Below are 18,195 nucleotides of genomic sequence, written 5' to 3'. Positions count from 1 at the left end.
GAAGTGCAGTGTTCAGGCAGAGGGGGAAACTTCTTTAATAGTTGGGCTTGATCAAGGAACCTGAAAGTTTTTTTTTTTTAAGTTTATTTATTTTGAGAGAGAGGGAAGGAGGAGCACAAAGAGAGGGAGAGAGACAATTTGTGCTGGCTCCGTGCTGTCAGCACAGCCACTTCTTGGCTACCAATAATATAATACTATTTGAACTCATTTCACTTACTAGGTTTTTATAGTTATTGCACAACAGGCTATGATGCCATGTTGAAAGCATTTTTGTGTATATTTGCTGTGTCTTGCCTGGCATTTTACTGAGAATTACTCAGGTGTACTATACTAGTGTGCTAACTTGAACAATTTGGCATGAATGGCCTGAATTTTTACAGACAGCACAGAACTGTTAACTTCCTAATCAGTGATTCACTTATGGAACATTAAGATTTGTACACAGGTTTAGCAAAATAAACTGTTCTACAATCTGCATTAGCTCATGTTTTGGATGATTCTGTTTTGAAAGATTTGTTATATAACACATTTAGATGTATGTTCCTTATTTGACTTTGTTAAATAGTTAAAATGACATTTATTCAAATGTTACTGGAACTCCATAAATCCTTCCCTGGTAATTTGAATACCAGAGTTAAATGATCCCCTGAGGTTTCTTGCCGTCCTTTTGTGAGAACTCAATAGCAATTAATCTTTTGATGGGATGCTAACTTTGGGGATCAAGTTGATTAAACTGTAAAAGTCCTGAAAAACAGTGGTCTTTTCTTTTTTAATCTGTGATGGATTAGAAGATGCTCTTGATGCCCAATGGCACAGGTTTATTCACCTATAGATCATAGCACTGCAAATGCATCCACCACATTAAGAAAATAACCTAGTACATATGCTACTGGTGATGGCAAAATCTCATTTTTTTTTAATGATACAGCATTATTACAATTTTTCTTATATCCCATACCAGTATATCTGAATTACAATTTATTCAGATCTTATAATGCTTTCATGGTCTGATATCTTAATTTACAAGTTATTTTTAAAAATTCTTTTCTAATGGTGTAATATATTCACTGTAGAAATCTTAAAAAATCAGAAAAAAGATAAAGAAGGAAACCAAAATTAACCATAATACCACAATCCAGAGATTATCATTGTTTCACTCTTCGTGTTTTTTTCTTATGCATATTGTAATACATTTTCAAAACCTAGGGGAAAAAAGAAAAGAAAAATAAACTCTTGTTAATTGACCATAGTGGTAATTATTTGGGGGTATAAGCTCTGGCCTTTTTTCTACACATGTGTATGTGTATACACATTGCTTTTATAGCAAATGGAATCATATGCTCTGCACTCTATCCTATTATTTCATTTACCATTATAGGAGGGCATTTTCTCAGAATAATAATTATTCAAAACTTTCACATTTAGTGGTAGCATATTACATTTTTGAAAGTCCAAAAAGTTGAATTCATTAGTCCCTTTTCCATCAATAGATGTTTTAAATAGATTCTAGTTTTTCATTAATTCAAACAGTGAGGCAGTTAACTTTTGCATAAAATTTCCTGTCTCTTATGTCTTATAAAGTCTTATAAATGGAATTACCGGATTATTTTTAAGGCACTTCAAATATATTGGCCTGTCAATTTTTAAACAAGTTGTACTGACTTGAACTGTTACCCCATTTCACTTTTATGAACCTTTATAACATTTCCTTAAAATAGATCTGCTCATTACGATGTGATACCAATCTTGATATATAATTTTTGAGAATATTAAATCAACAACTGTTTAGATTGTTCTATGTACTCATATTTTTAGCAAAAGAAATTTTAGGTTTTATAATATAGAGATTAAGTGATTTGTATTCCTCGGAAAATATGACTGCAGATATGTAGTTATAGGAAGTATTCCTATGTTAAGGATAGCTCCACAAGCCTATCTTCAAAACAGTAATTTAATTCTTCCAACAAGAGGGTTACATAAAAGTTTTATTATGAACAAGCTGTGGTCAGGATCTTTGTCTAATCAAACTTATATCCCTAGCACCTAGCATAGAATTTGGCTTAAAGTAAACACTTCAGTAGCTCAGTTGGTTGAGCATCTGACTTCGGCTCAGGTCGTGATCTCACAGTTCATGGGTTTGAGCTCTGTGTCGGGCTCTGTGATGACAGCCTAGAGCCTGCTTTGGGGATTCTGTGTCTCCCTCTCTCTCTCCCTCCCCCACTTACTGTGTGTGTGTGTGTGTGTGTGTGTGTGTGTGTGTGTCTCCCCCCCGCAAAATAAATAAAACATTTAAAAAAAATCGTAAACACTTTAATGGATTAATGAATAGTTTGTACTACGTCAGTTTATATTGTGATTATTGAAAGACATAGTATAAGCAGTCTTGTTTAAACAACTTCTATTTTTGCTTCCTGAGGTATGTTTTGTCAATTGAGAGTGCTGAAGAGATACGAGAATATGTCACTGACCTCCTTCAGGGAAATGAGGACAAAAAAGGTCAATTCATAGAGGAGCTTATAGCCAAATGGCAAAAGAATGATCAGGAGTTGAGTTCTGATGCTCTGCAGAAGTCCTTCAAAAAAGATGGTAAGTGGGGCGCCTGGGTGGCTCAGTTGGTTGAACGTCTGACTTCAGCTCGGGCATGATCTCATGGTTCCTGAGTTCAAGCCCTGCATTGGGTTCTGTGGTGACAGCTCAGAGCCTGGAGCTGCTTCAGATTCTGTGTCTCCCTCTCTCTCTGCCCCTCCCCTGCTTTCAGTCTGTCTGTCTCTCTCTCAAAAATAAACAAACATTAAAAAAAAAATTTAGAGAAAAAGGTGGTAAGTTAATATAATTAAGTAATGGGCTGGTTTATAGAACCTCATATTTTCTGTAACTGCTATTTCCTCACAGCTAACTTAAGCAGAATCATATGTATCCGTATTTTTCAGTTCTACTCAAACTGGAATCAATACTGTTTTGTTGAGACTTTTTCAACTTAGAAAATATCACAAGAATACCTGTTTGCAGATAAAAATGTGGTTTCAGAATAGTTTGAAAAATTTATCTATGTTTTAAAAAAACAATTTTCAGGAGTACCTGGGTGTCTCAGTCAGTTAAGCATCCGACTTCCATTCAGGTCATGATCTCACAGTTCCTGAGTTCGAACCCTGCATCAGGCTCTGTGCTGACAGCTCAGAGTCTGGAACCTGCTTTGGATTCTGTCTCCTCTCTGTCTGCCCCTCCCCCACTCACTCTCTGTGTCTCTCTCAAAACAAATAAACATTGGGAAAAAATTTTTTAAAGATTTTAGTTATCTGTATACCTGGATGAAAGTAAATGTTGACCAACTTTAGTATGAATAGCATTTAGAAGTAACTAGTTAAAAGATATGAAAGATAAACACCAAACTAAATAATCTAAGTTGTCATTATTATATAATCTAAACTGTATCAGATTTTAGGGTCACCTGGGTGGCTCAGCCAGTTAAATATCTGACTCTTGGCTTTGGCTCAGGTCACGATCTCATGGTTTGTGAGATTGAGCCCCATGTTAGGCTCTGCACTGACAGCATGGAGCCTGCTTGGAATTTTATCTCTTCTTCCCTCCCTCCCCCTCCCCCCCTCCCTTTCTCTCTCTCTGCCGTCCCTCCCTCCCTCTCTTCTCTCTCAAATAAATAAATAAACTTTAAAAATAAAATAAAGTAGCAGATTTTAATTTACTTTCTTAATCCCAGCCGGTAGTCTTTACCACTGACTATCTTGAAAATTATGGTTTATATTTAATTCTGGTTTGAGAGGAAAAGCTAATGTAAAAACCTTCCTGACTGCATATCTTCACTCTAAATATTCAGCATCACCTTCTGTTTATTACCTATCAGTTCACCAATGAATCCCATTATTATCAATCTATATACGTATATGTATAATTTTTTTTTTCTTTTAAAGAAATGTTGGATGGGCAGAGATCAGGAGACCAGCTAAAGAGGAGTAGGAGGAAAGGCAGAAATAGACAGGAAGTTCCTGCATTTGCTGAACCTGACACAACCACGGAGGTCAAAACACCTTTTGATTTGGCCAAGGTGAGTGCTTATAGAATGAATCATTTCCTAGCTGTATGAAAAAGAGGAAGTGACTGATACATTTCAGAGAGCAAAGTGTGCAAATTGTTCTAGAGTGGCAATTATTCAACAAATGCATGAATTTTATGGAGAAAAAGTGATAATGATGATACATTACTTTCTATATGGTAGATTTTTTTGGCAGCCTGATTTTAAAAAAAATTTTTTTAAAATATTTATTTATTTTTGGGAGACAGAGAGACAGAGTGCATGCGGGGAAGAGGCAGAGAGAGAGGGAGACAGAGAATCTGAAGCAGGCTCCAGGCTCCAAGCTGTCAGCACAGAGCCTGACGTGGGGCTTGAACCCATGAAGTGCAGGATCATGACCTGGGCTGAAGCTGGATGCCTACCCGACTGAGCCACCCAGGTGCCCCTGGCATCCTGATTAAATAATTATTATAAGGACATCTTGGTTAGAAATGAGATTGAGAAAGATATACATATATACATATATATATATATCTTACATATATATACTTATATATATATATATATATATCTTACACATATATATATAATATACATAATGGAAAATATTTGATGAAGTGCACCAGGGCTTCATTTTCAGCATTTTGTGTGTGTGGGTTTTTAATAAAAAAATGCACAATTATAGCTGTTATTAGAAGAGTGTTCCTACTTTGAGCCATCTGCCCTTGCACCATCGTCATCATCATTTAGTGTTTAGAGTTTTTTTCATATTCTCTCATGGCTCTCAAAATAGCCCTGTGAGGTAAGCAGAAATATTTATAATCAGGGAAATTTGAGAAACTAAATTTCCCAACATAAGGGAATAGTTAATTATGCTGAGATGGCAGGTAGGTGATCAAAAAATTCTGAGTGTGATGACCATGCAATAAAACATGGAAAAGTGTTTGCAAAATAATGTTAAGTTCAAGGGGAAAAAAAAAAGAGAGACTTAAGCCTTTTCCCAAGTGGAATCAAATGAGCAAAGAAGCCTTGTAAGCAAAAGAAAAACACAAATGACCGATAAACATTAAAAGATGTTTAACTTTACCAGTTTGTCACCCTAATTGCCTGGGACTTTATCAGTTTTAGCACTGTAAGTCCAGTATTCTGGGATTTTCCTAAGTCCTAAGCAAACCATGGTAGTTTGTGTATTAATGTGTATTGATTGTATTGATCACTAGTAATCAATAAACACATATTAAATCCCTGAGGTATTGCCTATAATTAAAAAAAATTTTTTTAATGTTTATTTTTTGAAAGAGAGCACAAGTGGGGGAGGGGCAGAGAGAAAGGGAGACACAGAATCCAATCCAGGCTCTGAGCTATTAGCACAGAGCCCATTGTGAGGATCAGACTTAGGAACCATAAGATCATGACCCGAGCCCAAGTCATATACTCAACCCAGTGAGCTACCCAGGCACCCCGCCTATAATTTTAAATTGCTAAAGATTTTAAAAATAGAATACTCAGTGATGATGAAGTTGTATTAAAACAAGAGCCCCTGTACACTACTGGTGGCAATGTTAATTGGTTTAAACTCTTTGGGGAACAGTTTGGTAGCATACATCAAGAACCAGAAATGTTCCTATCTTTTTGACTTGTTAATATGACTCAGAAATTTAACATAAGAAAGTAATCAGAATTGCACACAAAAGAACTATTGAAAATGTGAACTGATCTGTTTAGCAGTAAGAGAAAGACTAAAATTATACTTCCCTCATTTGATGGAATATCATTCAACTAATAAAATTGTTCACCAGAATATATCATTTGGGAAAACATTTGTCATAAAATATTGAGTGACAAATGTGTGAATGAAATACGTAGGTTTGATTTTTTTGTGTTTAAAATTTTTTTTTTTTAATGTTTACTTATTTTAGAGAGAGAGACAGAGAGAGCCAGCATGAGTGGCAGAAGGGCAGAGAGACAGAGGGAGAATCTGAAGCAGGCTCCAGGCTTCATTCGGCTCAGGTCGTGACCTCATGGTTAGTGGGTTTGAGCCCCACATTGGGTTCTGTGCTGACAGCTTGGAGCCTGAAGCCTGCTTCAAATTCTGTGTCTCCCTCTCTCTCTGACCCTCTCCTGCTCCTGCTCTCTCTCTCAAAAATAAATAAAACATTAAAAAAAGGTCTTTTTAAGTTTTTTTTTAATTGATTTTTTGCCTTTAAAAAATACTTGGAGCGCCTGGGTGGCTTAGTAGAGTAGTCAACTCTTGATTTCAGCTTAGGTCGTGATCTCACAGTTGGTGGGATCAAGCTCTGAGTCCAGCTGCAAGCTGAGGGTGGAGCCTGCTTGGGATTCTCTCTTTCTGTCTCCCTCTTCACCTTTCCTGCTCATGCATGTGCTCTCTCTCACAAAAAACAAAAAAAACCTTACTCTATACACACACAAACATTTTCACATGCACACACATAGAAAGACTGAAGGCAAGTGTTAAAAAAGGTGTTTCTTCAGGTGTTATGACAATAAATGTTTTAATTTTTCCTCTTTATACTCTATTTTCCTCTTTATACTATATTTTCTATTTTTTTTTTACTTTTTTACAATGAACAAGGATAGCCTTCCTAAAAACCAGCTTCACTGAGGTGTAATTAAATACATATGTAATTGTACATATTTAAGATATGCAATTTGATAAGTTTTTTAACCATCTTAGTTTTTTAAATGTATACTTTAGTAGTGCTAAAAGTATTTTCATATTGTGCAATAGATCTCCAGAACTTTTTCATCTTGTAAAGCTGAAACTCTGTACCAGTTAAATAGCTCTCCATTTCTCTTGCTGCCAGTCCCTGTCAACTACCATTCTACTTCCTGTTTCTGTGAATTTGCTTTACATCTAAATGGAATCAAGCAGTATTTGTCTTTTTGTGCCTGGCTTATTTCATTTAACATAATGTTCTCAAGGCTCATTTATGTTGTAGCATATGACAGAATTTCCTTTTTTTTTTTTTTTAATTTTTTTAATGTTTATTTAGTTTTGAGAGAGAGAGTGTGTGAGCAGGGGAGGAGCAGAAAGAGGGATACAGAGAATACAAAACAGGCTCCATGCTGTCAGCAGAGAGCCTGACATGGGGCTCGAACTTGTGAACTGTGAGATCATGATCTGAGCCAAAGTCGGGTGCTTAACTGACTGTGCCACCCAGGTACCCCAATTCATAACATTTTTTATATTTGCTTCGGGTCTTTTCTTTTTCCTTTTTTTTTAAAGTTTATTTATTTGAGAGAGAGAGAGAGAGAGCAAGTGAGCATGTGTGCAGGGGAGGGGCAGATAGAGAAGGAAAGAGAATCCCAAGCAGGCTCCGTGCTGTCAGTGCAGAGCCCAACTAGGAGCTTGAACTCAAAATCCATGAGATATGACTGGGCTGAAATCAAGGATCAAATGCTTAACCAACTGGGCCACCCAGGGGCCCCAGGTCTTTTCTTTAAAAATGAATGAATGAATGAATGAATGAATGAATGAATGAATGAGGGGTTCCTGGCTTGCTCAGTCAGTAGAGCATGCAGCTCTTGATCTCAGGGTTGTGAGTTCAAGCCCCATGTTGGGCATAGAGATTACATAAAATAAATAAAATAAATGGACCCTTACTAAGAATGTTGAAATTCTCTTTGTTCTTTCTACCCAGTGGTTCTTGATTTTGCCCCCCCAGGAAATGTGTCTGGCAGCATTTTGGCTGGCACAGCATGGGGCAAAGGGGTACTACTGCCATCTAGTGAGTAGAAGCCAACGATACTGTTAAACACCCTACTTACCATAGGGCATCCTCCACAAAAAAGAAACAGTAGTGCTTAGGTTGAGAAACTAATACACAGTTCTGTTTCCTTCTGCCCTACAGATGATTACTATCTTGAATTTGGTGTGAATCTTAAAATCAGTAGTCTATTTTTTCATATATAGGAATATATTAACAGCATATAGTATAATATACTATAGTATAGTATAGTATAGTACATTTTTAAAATGTAAGTAAATAGACGGGGCACCTGCATGGCTCAGTTGGCTAAGCCTCCGACCTGATTTTGGCTCAGGTCATGATCTTGGGTTCGTGAGATCAAGCCCCGCTTTGGGCTCTGTGCTGAAAGCCCAGAGCCTGCTTGGGATTTTCTCTCTCCCTCTCTCTCTGCCCCTCCCCTGCTTATGCTCTCTCTGTCTCTCTCAAAATAAATAAATAAACATTAAAAAAAGATAACCATAGTCCATACCTGGATGGCTGCACTATGGAATATTAAAAAAAAAAAAAAAGGTAGGCTAATAACATAATGTCATTTTGCAGATGCTTTTTAGAACTTTTTGAGAGCAATCTGTGGTATACATAAATTTGGTTTGTTTCTCTTAACTCAAGATTCCACTGATTCAATTTCTCCATTAAGTCATAAATGCACTTTTATCTTGTTTATAATAGTTTGCTGTTGTGAAAACTGCAGTGAACATTCTTGTATGTATTTCCTTCAGGTACATTTGAGAATTGTTAGTATTTATCTGTTACTAGAATTACAGGGTATAGGCTTTGTTAATTTTTCTTTTATTGAAACTACCAATTTTTTAAATTATTTTTAAAAGTTTTTTAAAAATACTTAATTATTTATTTTGAATTTTTTTAATGTTTGTTTATTCTTGAGAGAGAGAGCAGGGGAGGGACAGAGAGAAAGGGAGACACAGAATCTGAAGCAGGCTCCAGGCTCTGAGCTATCAACACAGAGCCGGATGCAGGGCTCAAACTCACGAACCAACAGATCATGACCTGAGCTGAAGTCAGACGCTTAACCAACTCAGCCACCCAGGCGCCCCTAGTGTTTATTTTTGAGAGAGAGAGAGAGAGAGAGAGAAAGAGGGAGAGAGGGAGAAAAAGGTACCATGAGTTGGGGAGAGCAGAGAGAGAGAGAGAGAGAGCAAGACACAGAATCTGAAATAGGCTCCAGGCTCTGAGCTGTCAGCACAGAGCCCAATGTGGGTCTTGAACTCTGAATGATGAGATCATGACCTGAGCTGAAGTCGGATGCTTAACTGACTGAGCCACCCAGGTGCTCCCAGTCAATTTCTAAAGTAGTTGTAACAATTTCATCCTCCTACTATCAAGGTAAGCAATTTCTCTTTTCTCCTTCTTTGCCAGTGTTTAATATTGTGAGGCCTTTAAAGTTTTGCCCTTTTTTAAATTCTTGTTTTTATTTATTTATTTTTTAAGTAATCGGTATACCCAAAGTGAGGCTTGATCTTAAAACTCCGAGATCATGAGTCACATACTCTATTGACTGAGGTGTTGACTAGCCAGGTGCCCCAAGTTTTGCCCATTTTAAGTATAAGAAATAGTATTTAATTTTGCTTTCCACACACATGAATTCTAAATAGAGGCTCTGTCATTTGAATAGTTTGTTGATTTGTTTTTGATTTCCATTTTTTTTGGCCTTTTGGATTGTCATGAACTACTTATTCATATTCTTGATCTGCTTTTCTGTTGAGTTGATGGTCTTTTTCAAATTGTTTTATGGGAGTTCTTTATTCTATATAATACTTTAATACATAGATTTTTTTTTTTAATTTGTTTATTTATTTTGAGAGAGAGAGAGAATGAATGAATCTCAAGCAGGCTCCTCACTGTCAGCACAGAGCCCGACTCGGGGCTTGATCTCACCAACTGTGAGATCATGACCTGAGCTGAGATCAAGAATCAGGCACTTAACCAACTGAGTCACCAAGATGCCCCTTATGTACTATTTTTTTTATTATATGTGTTGTAGATATCTGCTGGTCTGTGTTTTTCGTTTGTGGTATCTTTTGACTCACAGGAATTTTTAAATTTAATGTAGTCAAATATATTGATCTTTTTCTTTGTTTTATGCTTTTTATAGCTTATTTAAGCTTTAAGGCATTTTCCCACCCTGAAGTGAAAAATATATTCTCCTAAATTTTCCTCTAATAGTTTAGAAGTTAAAATTTTCACATTTAGGTTTGTAATCCATCTGAACATTATTTTGAGTAATTTTTTGTATTACTCTTATCAGTAAAATACTTGTTTTTAAAGTAGAAGTATTGGGTTGCCTGGGTGGCTCAGTCAGTTAAGTGTCTGACTTCGGCTCAGGTCATGATCTCACGGTCCGTGAGTTCGAGCCCCGCGTTGGGCTCTGTGCTGACAGCTCAGAACCTGGAGCCTGTTTTGGATTCTGTGTCTCCCTCTTTCTCTGACCCTCCCTGTTCATGCTGTCTCTCTCTCTGTCTCAAAAATAAATAAATGTTAAAAAAAAAAATTAAAAAAAAATAAAGTAGAAGTATTACATAGACGTGTGTAAATATATTTTATAAGTGGTGACTGCAAGTGTATAGAATCTTAATGTAAAAGTAAAATTCATACCATAAAGAGAATATTTTCTGGTCAGAGTTATCAAATAATGGATAATAATTTTTTTTCTTCTAAGTAAGCTCTGTGCCTAATGTGCTGCTTGAACTCACAACCCCAAGACCAAAAGTCACATGTTGAGCCAAACAGGTGCCCCACACAATGGATAAAAATTTTAAAGTCTTATTTTGTTCTTTTAAAAATAGCTATGAAATAATAGCATACAATACATTAATGAACTTTTAATAAATTAATTTTTAACATCCAGGAGAGAAAGTTGTTGAAAACAACATGAAAACCACTATCTATGTTTTCTCCTTTGAGTCAGTTTCCTCTGGATGCTTTTTCACAAATTCCAGTTCAGTTTTTAAAAATTTTGAAGTTGTTGATAAATATTTTTTAAAACATTTTTTAATGTTTATTTTTGAAAGAGAGAGACAGAGCGTGAACAGGGGTGGGGCAGAGGGAGAGGGAGACACAGAATCTGAAGCAGGCTCCAGGTTCCAAGCTGTCAGTACAGAACCCAACATGGGGCTTGAACTCAGGAATCATGACCCACAAGATCATGACCCGAACCAAAGTCGGATGCTCAACCAACTGAGGCACCCCATTAAATATTTTAACATTTTATATTGCAATCTTTTTAAGTGTTTCTTTTTTATAATCATTTGATCTTTTAATCCATTTAGTCCTATGTTGCTTTAGTCTGTTTGGTCAACTTACTCATTTACCAATCCACATTAAAGAAGCTTGCTTTGACTGTGCAATGTTTCTACAGCTACAACCTAGCTTTTTAGTTAAGTAGATGCCAATCTTAGTTTAACAAAGTATTTCACTGTTTTTACTAATGGATCTTAATGAATAAGGTACCTTGATGCTTGTTGTTATATAGGTTTCAAAAGGTAAAATAAAAACCATGGTTCACTCATAACTTCCCAGGCTTGGGTAGGGAAAGATCTTCAAATTAATAATGACTTAACTTTTGATTTCATATCTCTTAATGCTTTAAGAGCAGTTTATCCCTCAACAACCTGTTTCTGAGTCTGTATTTAATTCTTAAGTATTTTCTACTCATTAAGCAAACTTGGAAAATGATTTTGAAAAAATGTTTTATCTCTTATACAGGAATTTCTTGTTAGAGCTGCAGTGTATACTGAATTAGTGAGTTCTGAACCATTACACATAGGAGAAATACAGGATTAGGTTTCTGTGAGCATCTGGTCACAATTTTATCAAACATTCAATACATAACCTTATTTTATGTGTGTTTCTGTTTAAAGACACTTTAATATATCTTGTTGATTTATTAACATTGAACTCAGAGCCAACAGCACTATAACTTATGCCTGAAGAAAGCTTATCTAACACATCTATTATATAAGGTACAGCCTTGTGCTTAGGAATACTAGACAACATGTAAGCACTATGCATGGGACCATTTTAAATACTAGGATCACCAAGAAAAAGCACAAAAATGCAAAAAAAGTGATAGTAAATAGACTGAAAATAAGACACTTGTTTACAGCGTGACAGCTGAAACAAGAAGGCAGATCATTCCTTCGCTCGGCCTTAGCGGGAAATCTATACATTTAGAGGCTCAGATTTTTTGCCACCCTGCTCATGTCCACAAATGGTTGTAAAAGCACCTGGAGTGTTGATTTGGGGGTTACAAATAGATTTTAGTTAGTAGGCAAATTCATAGACCTGGAATCATGAGTAATGATCAAGCTGTGTACTGACAGTTCCACTTTTGGTCCTGTAGGTAAATCTGTCTCCATGTTCTATATGCAGTTCATTTGGTTATTTAGAAAATTCAGAAAATTGTATTGCATGTCTACTGTATGTCAAGAACTGATTTAGGCATTACACATTATAGCAGTAAATAAAACACTCTAGGTTTCTATGCTCTCCTAGAGGTTACATCTTAGTGGTTCAAAGGAAACATAGAAAAGACAGTTGGAAAAAAATAATTAATTATAGATTATAAAAACTGCCATGAAAGAAATAAAAAGGGCAATGTGATAGGCAGTAGTTGGTAGGAAGGGAGCTAGTTTAGGTAGAGTATTCAGGGAAAGCCTTTCAGAGGGAGTGAAATTATAGCTCAGAACTGAACAATGAAAAGGAGCCCTGGGACACCTGGGTGGCTCAGTCGGTTAAGCGCCCGACTTCAGCTCAGGTCATGATCTCGCGGTCCGTGAGTTCGAGCCCTGCGTCGGGCTCTGTGCTGACAGCTCAGAGCCTGGAGCCTGTTTCAGATTCTGTGTCTCCCTCTTTCTGACCCTCCCCTGTTCATGCTCTGTCTCTCCCTGTCTCAAAAATAAATAAAACGTTAAAAAAAAAATTAGAAAAAAAAAAAAAGAAAAGGAGGCAGCATATAAAGAGATGGGCTAGGAACCATTCAGATCGAGAGAATGACAAGTGTAAAGGAGAGATGGAGACAGGTGTTTAGCAATTATCAGAAGCCTGTGTGGCTGGAGCATAGTGAACAGGGGAAGAGTGATATGTAGAAGAGATTGGAGAGCACCTGGAGGCCATATGTAAAGTTTTATAGGGCATTATAAGTAGCTTGGATTTTATTCTAAGCACAATGGGAAGGCAGTGAATAGTTTTAAGCAGTGCAGTGATAGGCTATGAATTTTCTTACTTGTCCTGTTCTTCCTTTTTCTCCTGTATTTCTCAATATGTACTCATTGCCCATTATGTATATGGGAACTCATCAAAGCACAGCCCTCAAATACCTTATGTTAATGTTACTGGATAATTTAATGGGAGTCAAATACAAGTTTCTGCTTAGAGATTTTAATCTTCTCACCATGATCACTGACAGCCAAAAATATAATTGACTAGTTTGAAAAATGGCCACCTGCTAGATTAGATAAAATCTTTAGCACTCTCTCAGATTTTAATATTCACCTAAGTTGACTTCTATGGTATTGTCTCTATATCTCAACTTCTGGCTTTGGGTATCTCAACTTCTAGCATGTCATAGCAAAGAATTGTTCTTTTCCTTGTAGTAATTTTCCCATCCGCTAAAACTCTTGAAGATGTTTCTTCCCTGAAAAGGGAAAGCGAGAGGCATCTATATAAATAAGTGTTTGAATGTTTATGTCCCCCCCACCCAAATTTATATGTTGAAATGCTAGTGCGATTATATTAGGAAGTAGGGCCTTTGGGAGGTTCTTATGTCATGAAGGTAGAACCCTCATGAATAGAATTAGTGTTCTTGTAAAACAGATCCCACAGAGCTTCCTTGCCCCTTTTGCTGTGTTAGGATACAGTGATCTAGAAGAAATCATTTCTGTGACCTGGAAGAGGGCCCTCACCCAACCATGCTGACACTCTGATCTTGGACTTCCAGCCTCTAGAACTGTGAGAAATAAATTTCTGTTGTTTATAAGCTACCCAGTCTGTTATGTTTTGTTATAGCAGCTTGAATGGACTAAGAGGCTGATAAATAAAGTTTTCTATTTAAACTTTTAATTTTACAACATATAGACAGAAGTGAACAGATGTATTTTCACAAACTGACCATATGTTTATAGCCAGAAACAAAACATCACCCTTCCTCTAAAAGACCCCCATTTTGTCCCCCAAAAAAATGACGTCCCTCCCCGGCGAAAACACCTTCCTGACTTCTAACACCATAGATTAGTTTTGCCTGCTTATGAATTTTGTGTAAATGGAGCTATATAGTGTGTATTCTTTTGTTTGTGGTTTCTTTCAATCAACATGGTTTATGGGAATTAGCAATATTGTTTTGTGTAGCTATACTTTTTCATTCTCATAGCTACCGACAATTCTATTAAGTGAATACGTCAATCTGTTGAACATTTGGATAGTTTCCAGTTCCATTGCTGCAGTGACATTCTTGTACATGTCTTCTGGTGAACATATTTACACATTTCTGTTGAGTATATATCCAAGAACTGAATTGCTGAGTCACAAGATATGCATATGTTCAACTTTGGTAGATACCAGTTTACACTCCCACTGACAGTGTATGAAAGCTTTAATTGTTCTTGTATCCTTACCAGCACTCTTCTGTATTTTCTTTTTCAGTTTAGCCATTCTGGTTGGTATTGAATTTTGGTTTTCTTTTGCATTACCTTGATGAGTAATGAAGGGTAGCTTAAGTACCTTTTCCTGTGTCTGGTGGCCAGTTGGATATCTTCTTGAATGAAGTTCCTGTTTAGATAGTTTGCCCATTTTTCTATTGTGTCATCTGTCTTTTTCTTATTGAGTCATTTTTTTTTAATTTTTCTTATTTTAAACCTGTATCATCTGCTTTTAGAGACATTCTTGTTTTTATGATCTCCACTTTAAGCATGCTTATATATGTCCCGTAAACAGCTTTTACTGCTAGATTTACCTTCTACCAGCTATAATAGGGGACTGAAAGCTACTAGCAAAAAAGGCAAGGTATATCAGGTAGCTTTTCTAGAATATAACCTTTCTTCAGACCCTTGATTATAACCCTTAATTTGTGTTTCTCTCACTACCTTCTGTCATGGTTCCTAGGTAGTATATAAGTTGTCATTGAACAGAACTGAGGTTTTTCTTTTCTTGACTATTTTCATTGTCATTAATTTTTTTAATGTTATTTCTGATATCTTTGTACAATTAGGCACAGGAGAACAGCAGCTCCTTAAAGAAGAAGACAAAGTTTGTCAGTTTATACACAAAAGAGGGACAGGACAGGCTTGCAGTCCTGATTCCTGGTCGCCATCCTTGTGATTGCCTGGGCCAGAAGCACAAGCTGATCAATAACTGTCTGATCTGTGGGCGCATTGTCTGTGAACAAGAAGGTTCTGGCCCCTGCTTTTTCTGTGGCACTCTGGTAAATTGTTTCTTTTATATTTTATTTTACTATCTTTTGGTTGAGTACATAGGGACATTCACATCCTTAGTAATTTCTTTTTTCTTAGGAAATTTCTTCCCTCAAATGTCCAGTAAACTCCAGTAGCAGGAATTCGATTAATCAAGAAACCAAGGTTATATCTTAGTACTGAGGACTGTTAGTGAGAAGAGTTTTGAGTATATATATTGTTGAAGGCTCCAAGTCTTGTACTATAACATAATCCTGAGGTTATTATAGCTTCTATTTCCAGGACAACTCATCTCCATCTTCGTTGTCTGAGAGAATGATCTCAAGAGTGTGGTAGTAATGACTGTCTTACAAACACCCTAATGAGTTGTCTGCAAAGCTTATTCTGCCAGTTGAGCTGGTTGGCAGAAGCAATGGTGTTTGATGTTGGTAAAGGCATCCATTTTATATATTGCCTTGTTTTCCCTTCTCTGGTGCCTTTTTACAGTACACTCAAAAACTAAGCTGAAAAAAAAAATAAGCTAGTAGTGGATGACCTGAAAAATATAGTATCTACAATAAAAAATATAAAATGAAAAAATACATTCTTAAATCAGTAAATATCCTCTGATATGGGGCTTTCTGTAGAAAAACACCCTATAGCTGCTAGTGGGAACTTTGTGCCACTGCAGCAACCTCTAGGCAATTTCCATGTTTTCTGATAAGTCTTTTGAATCCTTAAATTCAAGAAAGAGTAACGTAAAGCAGATTGGCCTTTGAAGTCTTGTAGTTTTATAAACTCAGTATGAAATTGGTTTGAAAAACTCCTTTTTTGCCTCCCTTATAATTGCAGTCATTTTGTAATAAATAGAACTTTTTCTTTGCTTAATATATTCATTATTTTATAAGTAGGTAGTATTCAAAGACAAATGAAATATGTATAGTATAAAAGACTAGTTTTCACTGGTGGCACTGTAATTTGCTTTTTCTGGTTCTTTCTAATAAGACATCTGTTTATAATTTCTTTTGTAAGACTTGGATTAAATGATTAGAACTGGAAGTCTTTTTTAAAAAAAAAAGTATTATATTTTTTTCCCCAATATTCAATGATGGCAAATCTTTGTCCTTTGAAAGTAAGTTAGATGTTTTTCTTTTTTTTTTTTTTTTTTTAGCTATCAAATCATTTAGGGACACTTCCAATGAGATCAATTTTTTCTATGGTTCACGTAAGAAGGGAAAAATCGAAAGAGACCAGGGCAAACTCATTTGGATTTGTATATTTTTGTTAGGTTTGGATAACAAAAAGCACCAATGGTCTCATTTTATTGCCATATCTCGTGTAATTTGAGGTTACTTTTTAGATATATTAAGACAAAATTAATGTAACTATTGGATCATGTGTCTTGTTCTTGTTACTTTATAGGTATGTACTCGTGAAGAACAGGATATTTTACAGCGTGACTCAAACAAAAGCCAGAAATTGCTGAAGAAGCTAATGTCAGGTAGGCAACAATGTTCTGATTGGATTACCATGGTGATTAATACATATTGTTGTGTCTGTGATTGTTTTTCTTGTATACTGGTATGCAAGATGCAGTTTATTTACTCATTTATCCTACAGGTGTTTAAAAAAATTTTTTTTTATATTATTTTTTCTTTTGAGAGAGAGAAGTGGATAAAGGGCAGAGAAAGAGGGAAAGAAAGAATCACAAGCAGTCCCCATGCTGTCAGAGTAGAGCCTGATGTGGGGCTCGATCCTAGGATCTACGAGATCATGACCTGAGCCAAAATCAAGAGAAGGATGCTTAATTGACTGAAGCACCCAGGTGCTTCTCTCAGCATTTATTTTATATTTTTAAAAAATGTTTATTTATTTATTTTGTGCAAGAGAGAAAGAGTGCACATGAACAAGGGAGGGGCAGAGAAAGGGAGAAAAAGAACCCAAGCAGGCTCCATACTGTCAGCACAGAGCTCAATGCGGGGCTCAGTCTCTTGAAACGTGTGATTATGACCTGAGCTGAAAGCAAGAGTCAGAGGCTTAACCAGCTAAGCCACCCAGGCACCCCTACAAGCTTTTATTTATTTAAAAAGTGTTGGGGCACCTGGGTGGCTCACTTGGTTAAGCGACCGACTTTGGCTCAGGTCATGATCTCGCGGTTTGTGAGTTCGAGCCCCGCGTCGGGCCCTGTGCTGACAGCTCAGAGCCTGGAGCCTGCTTTGGATTCTGTGTCTCCCTCTCTCTCTGCCCCTCCCCCACTCATGCTCTGTCTCTCTCACTCTCAAAAATGAATAAATGTTAAAAAATTTTTTTAAGTGTTAAAGCCACATAACATTGAGTAAAAAACTAATAATAATATTGGATTATAACTGAGATAATAAAATTAATGTCCTGAATTAAATGAATAAGTTAATAAATAGGGGAGAAGGGTCAGCTTTTTCTTATAGAAAAATTCCAATTAATAATGTGAAGGAATGAGGGTTGTAGAAAATTGCCATTTAGAATACCACAGCAGTAGTAATTGCTACAGGCAAGATCCACCAATGGATGCTAAAACTGTTGGATGAAAAGTTAAAGAATAGCAGATTTGCAAAGTCATGAAAAACCAGGAAAGACTGAAGATTGTCACAGATTAGACGATAACTGAGGAGACATGACAAGTAACTGTAATGTAGGATCCTGAATTGGATCCCAGAACAGGAAAATAACATTAATGGAAAAAATGTTGGAATCCAAATGAAGACTGTAATTTAGTTGATAATATTATAGTAAGCTATATTACAAAGCTGTAGTCATCAAGACAGTATGATACTGGCACAAAAACAGACACATAGATAGAAAACGCAGAAATGGACCCACAACTATATGGTCAACTAATCTTTGACAAAGCAGGAAAGAATATCCTGTGGAACAAAGACAATCTCTTTAACAAATGGTGTTGTGAAAACTGGATGGCGACCTGCAAATGAATGAAATTGGACCACTTTCTTACACTATA

The 18,195-nt window shown here is 36.3% G+C and overlaps 1 protein-coding gene across 4 annotated transcripts in view; it reads left to right on the top strand.

The window, feature by feature from the left end:
- TRIP4 (thyroid hormone receptor interactor 4) overlaps window positions 1-18,195 on the top strand; it is a 65,450-nt gene that overhangs the window by 1,010 nt on the left and 46,245 nt on the right. For 3 of the 4 annotated variants that reach the window (XR_003423125.2, XM_053223895.1, XM_015085562.3), the window contains exons 2-5: window positions 2,417-2,586; window positions 3,927-4,060; window positions 15,020-15,232; window positions 16,623-16,701. Coding sequence is in view for 3 of the 4 variants with exons in the window: in XM_053223895.1 (XP_053079870.1) it covers window positions 2,417-2,586; window positions 3,927-4,060; window positions 15,020-15,232; window positions 16,623-16,701 (596 nt within the window). In the remaining variant the exon portion in view is untranslated. The remainder of the gene's footprint in view (window positions 1-2,416; window positions 2,587-3,926; window positions 4,061-15,019; window positions 15,233-16,622; window positions 16,702-18,195) is intronic. The other variant, XM_027067499.2, reaches the window with a different exon arrangement.

The sequence above is a fragment of the Acinonyx jubatus genome, chromosome B3 (assembly GCF_027475565.1).
Source record: "Acinonyx jubatus isolate Ajub_Pintada_27869175 chromosome B3, VMU_Ajub_asm_v1.0, whole genome shotgun sequence".
NCBI classification, from domain to species: Eukaryota; Metazoa; Chordata; class Mammalia; order Carnivora; family Felidae; genus Acinonyx; species Acinonyx jubatus.
This window is presented reverse-complemented; position numbering and strand designations above follow the sequence as displayed.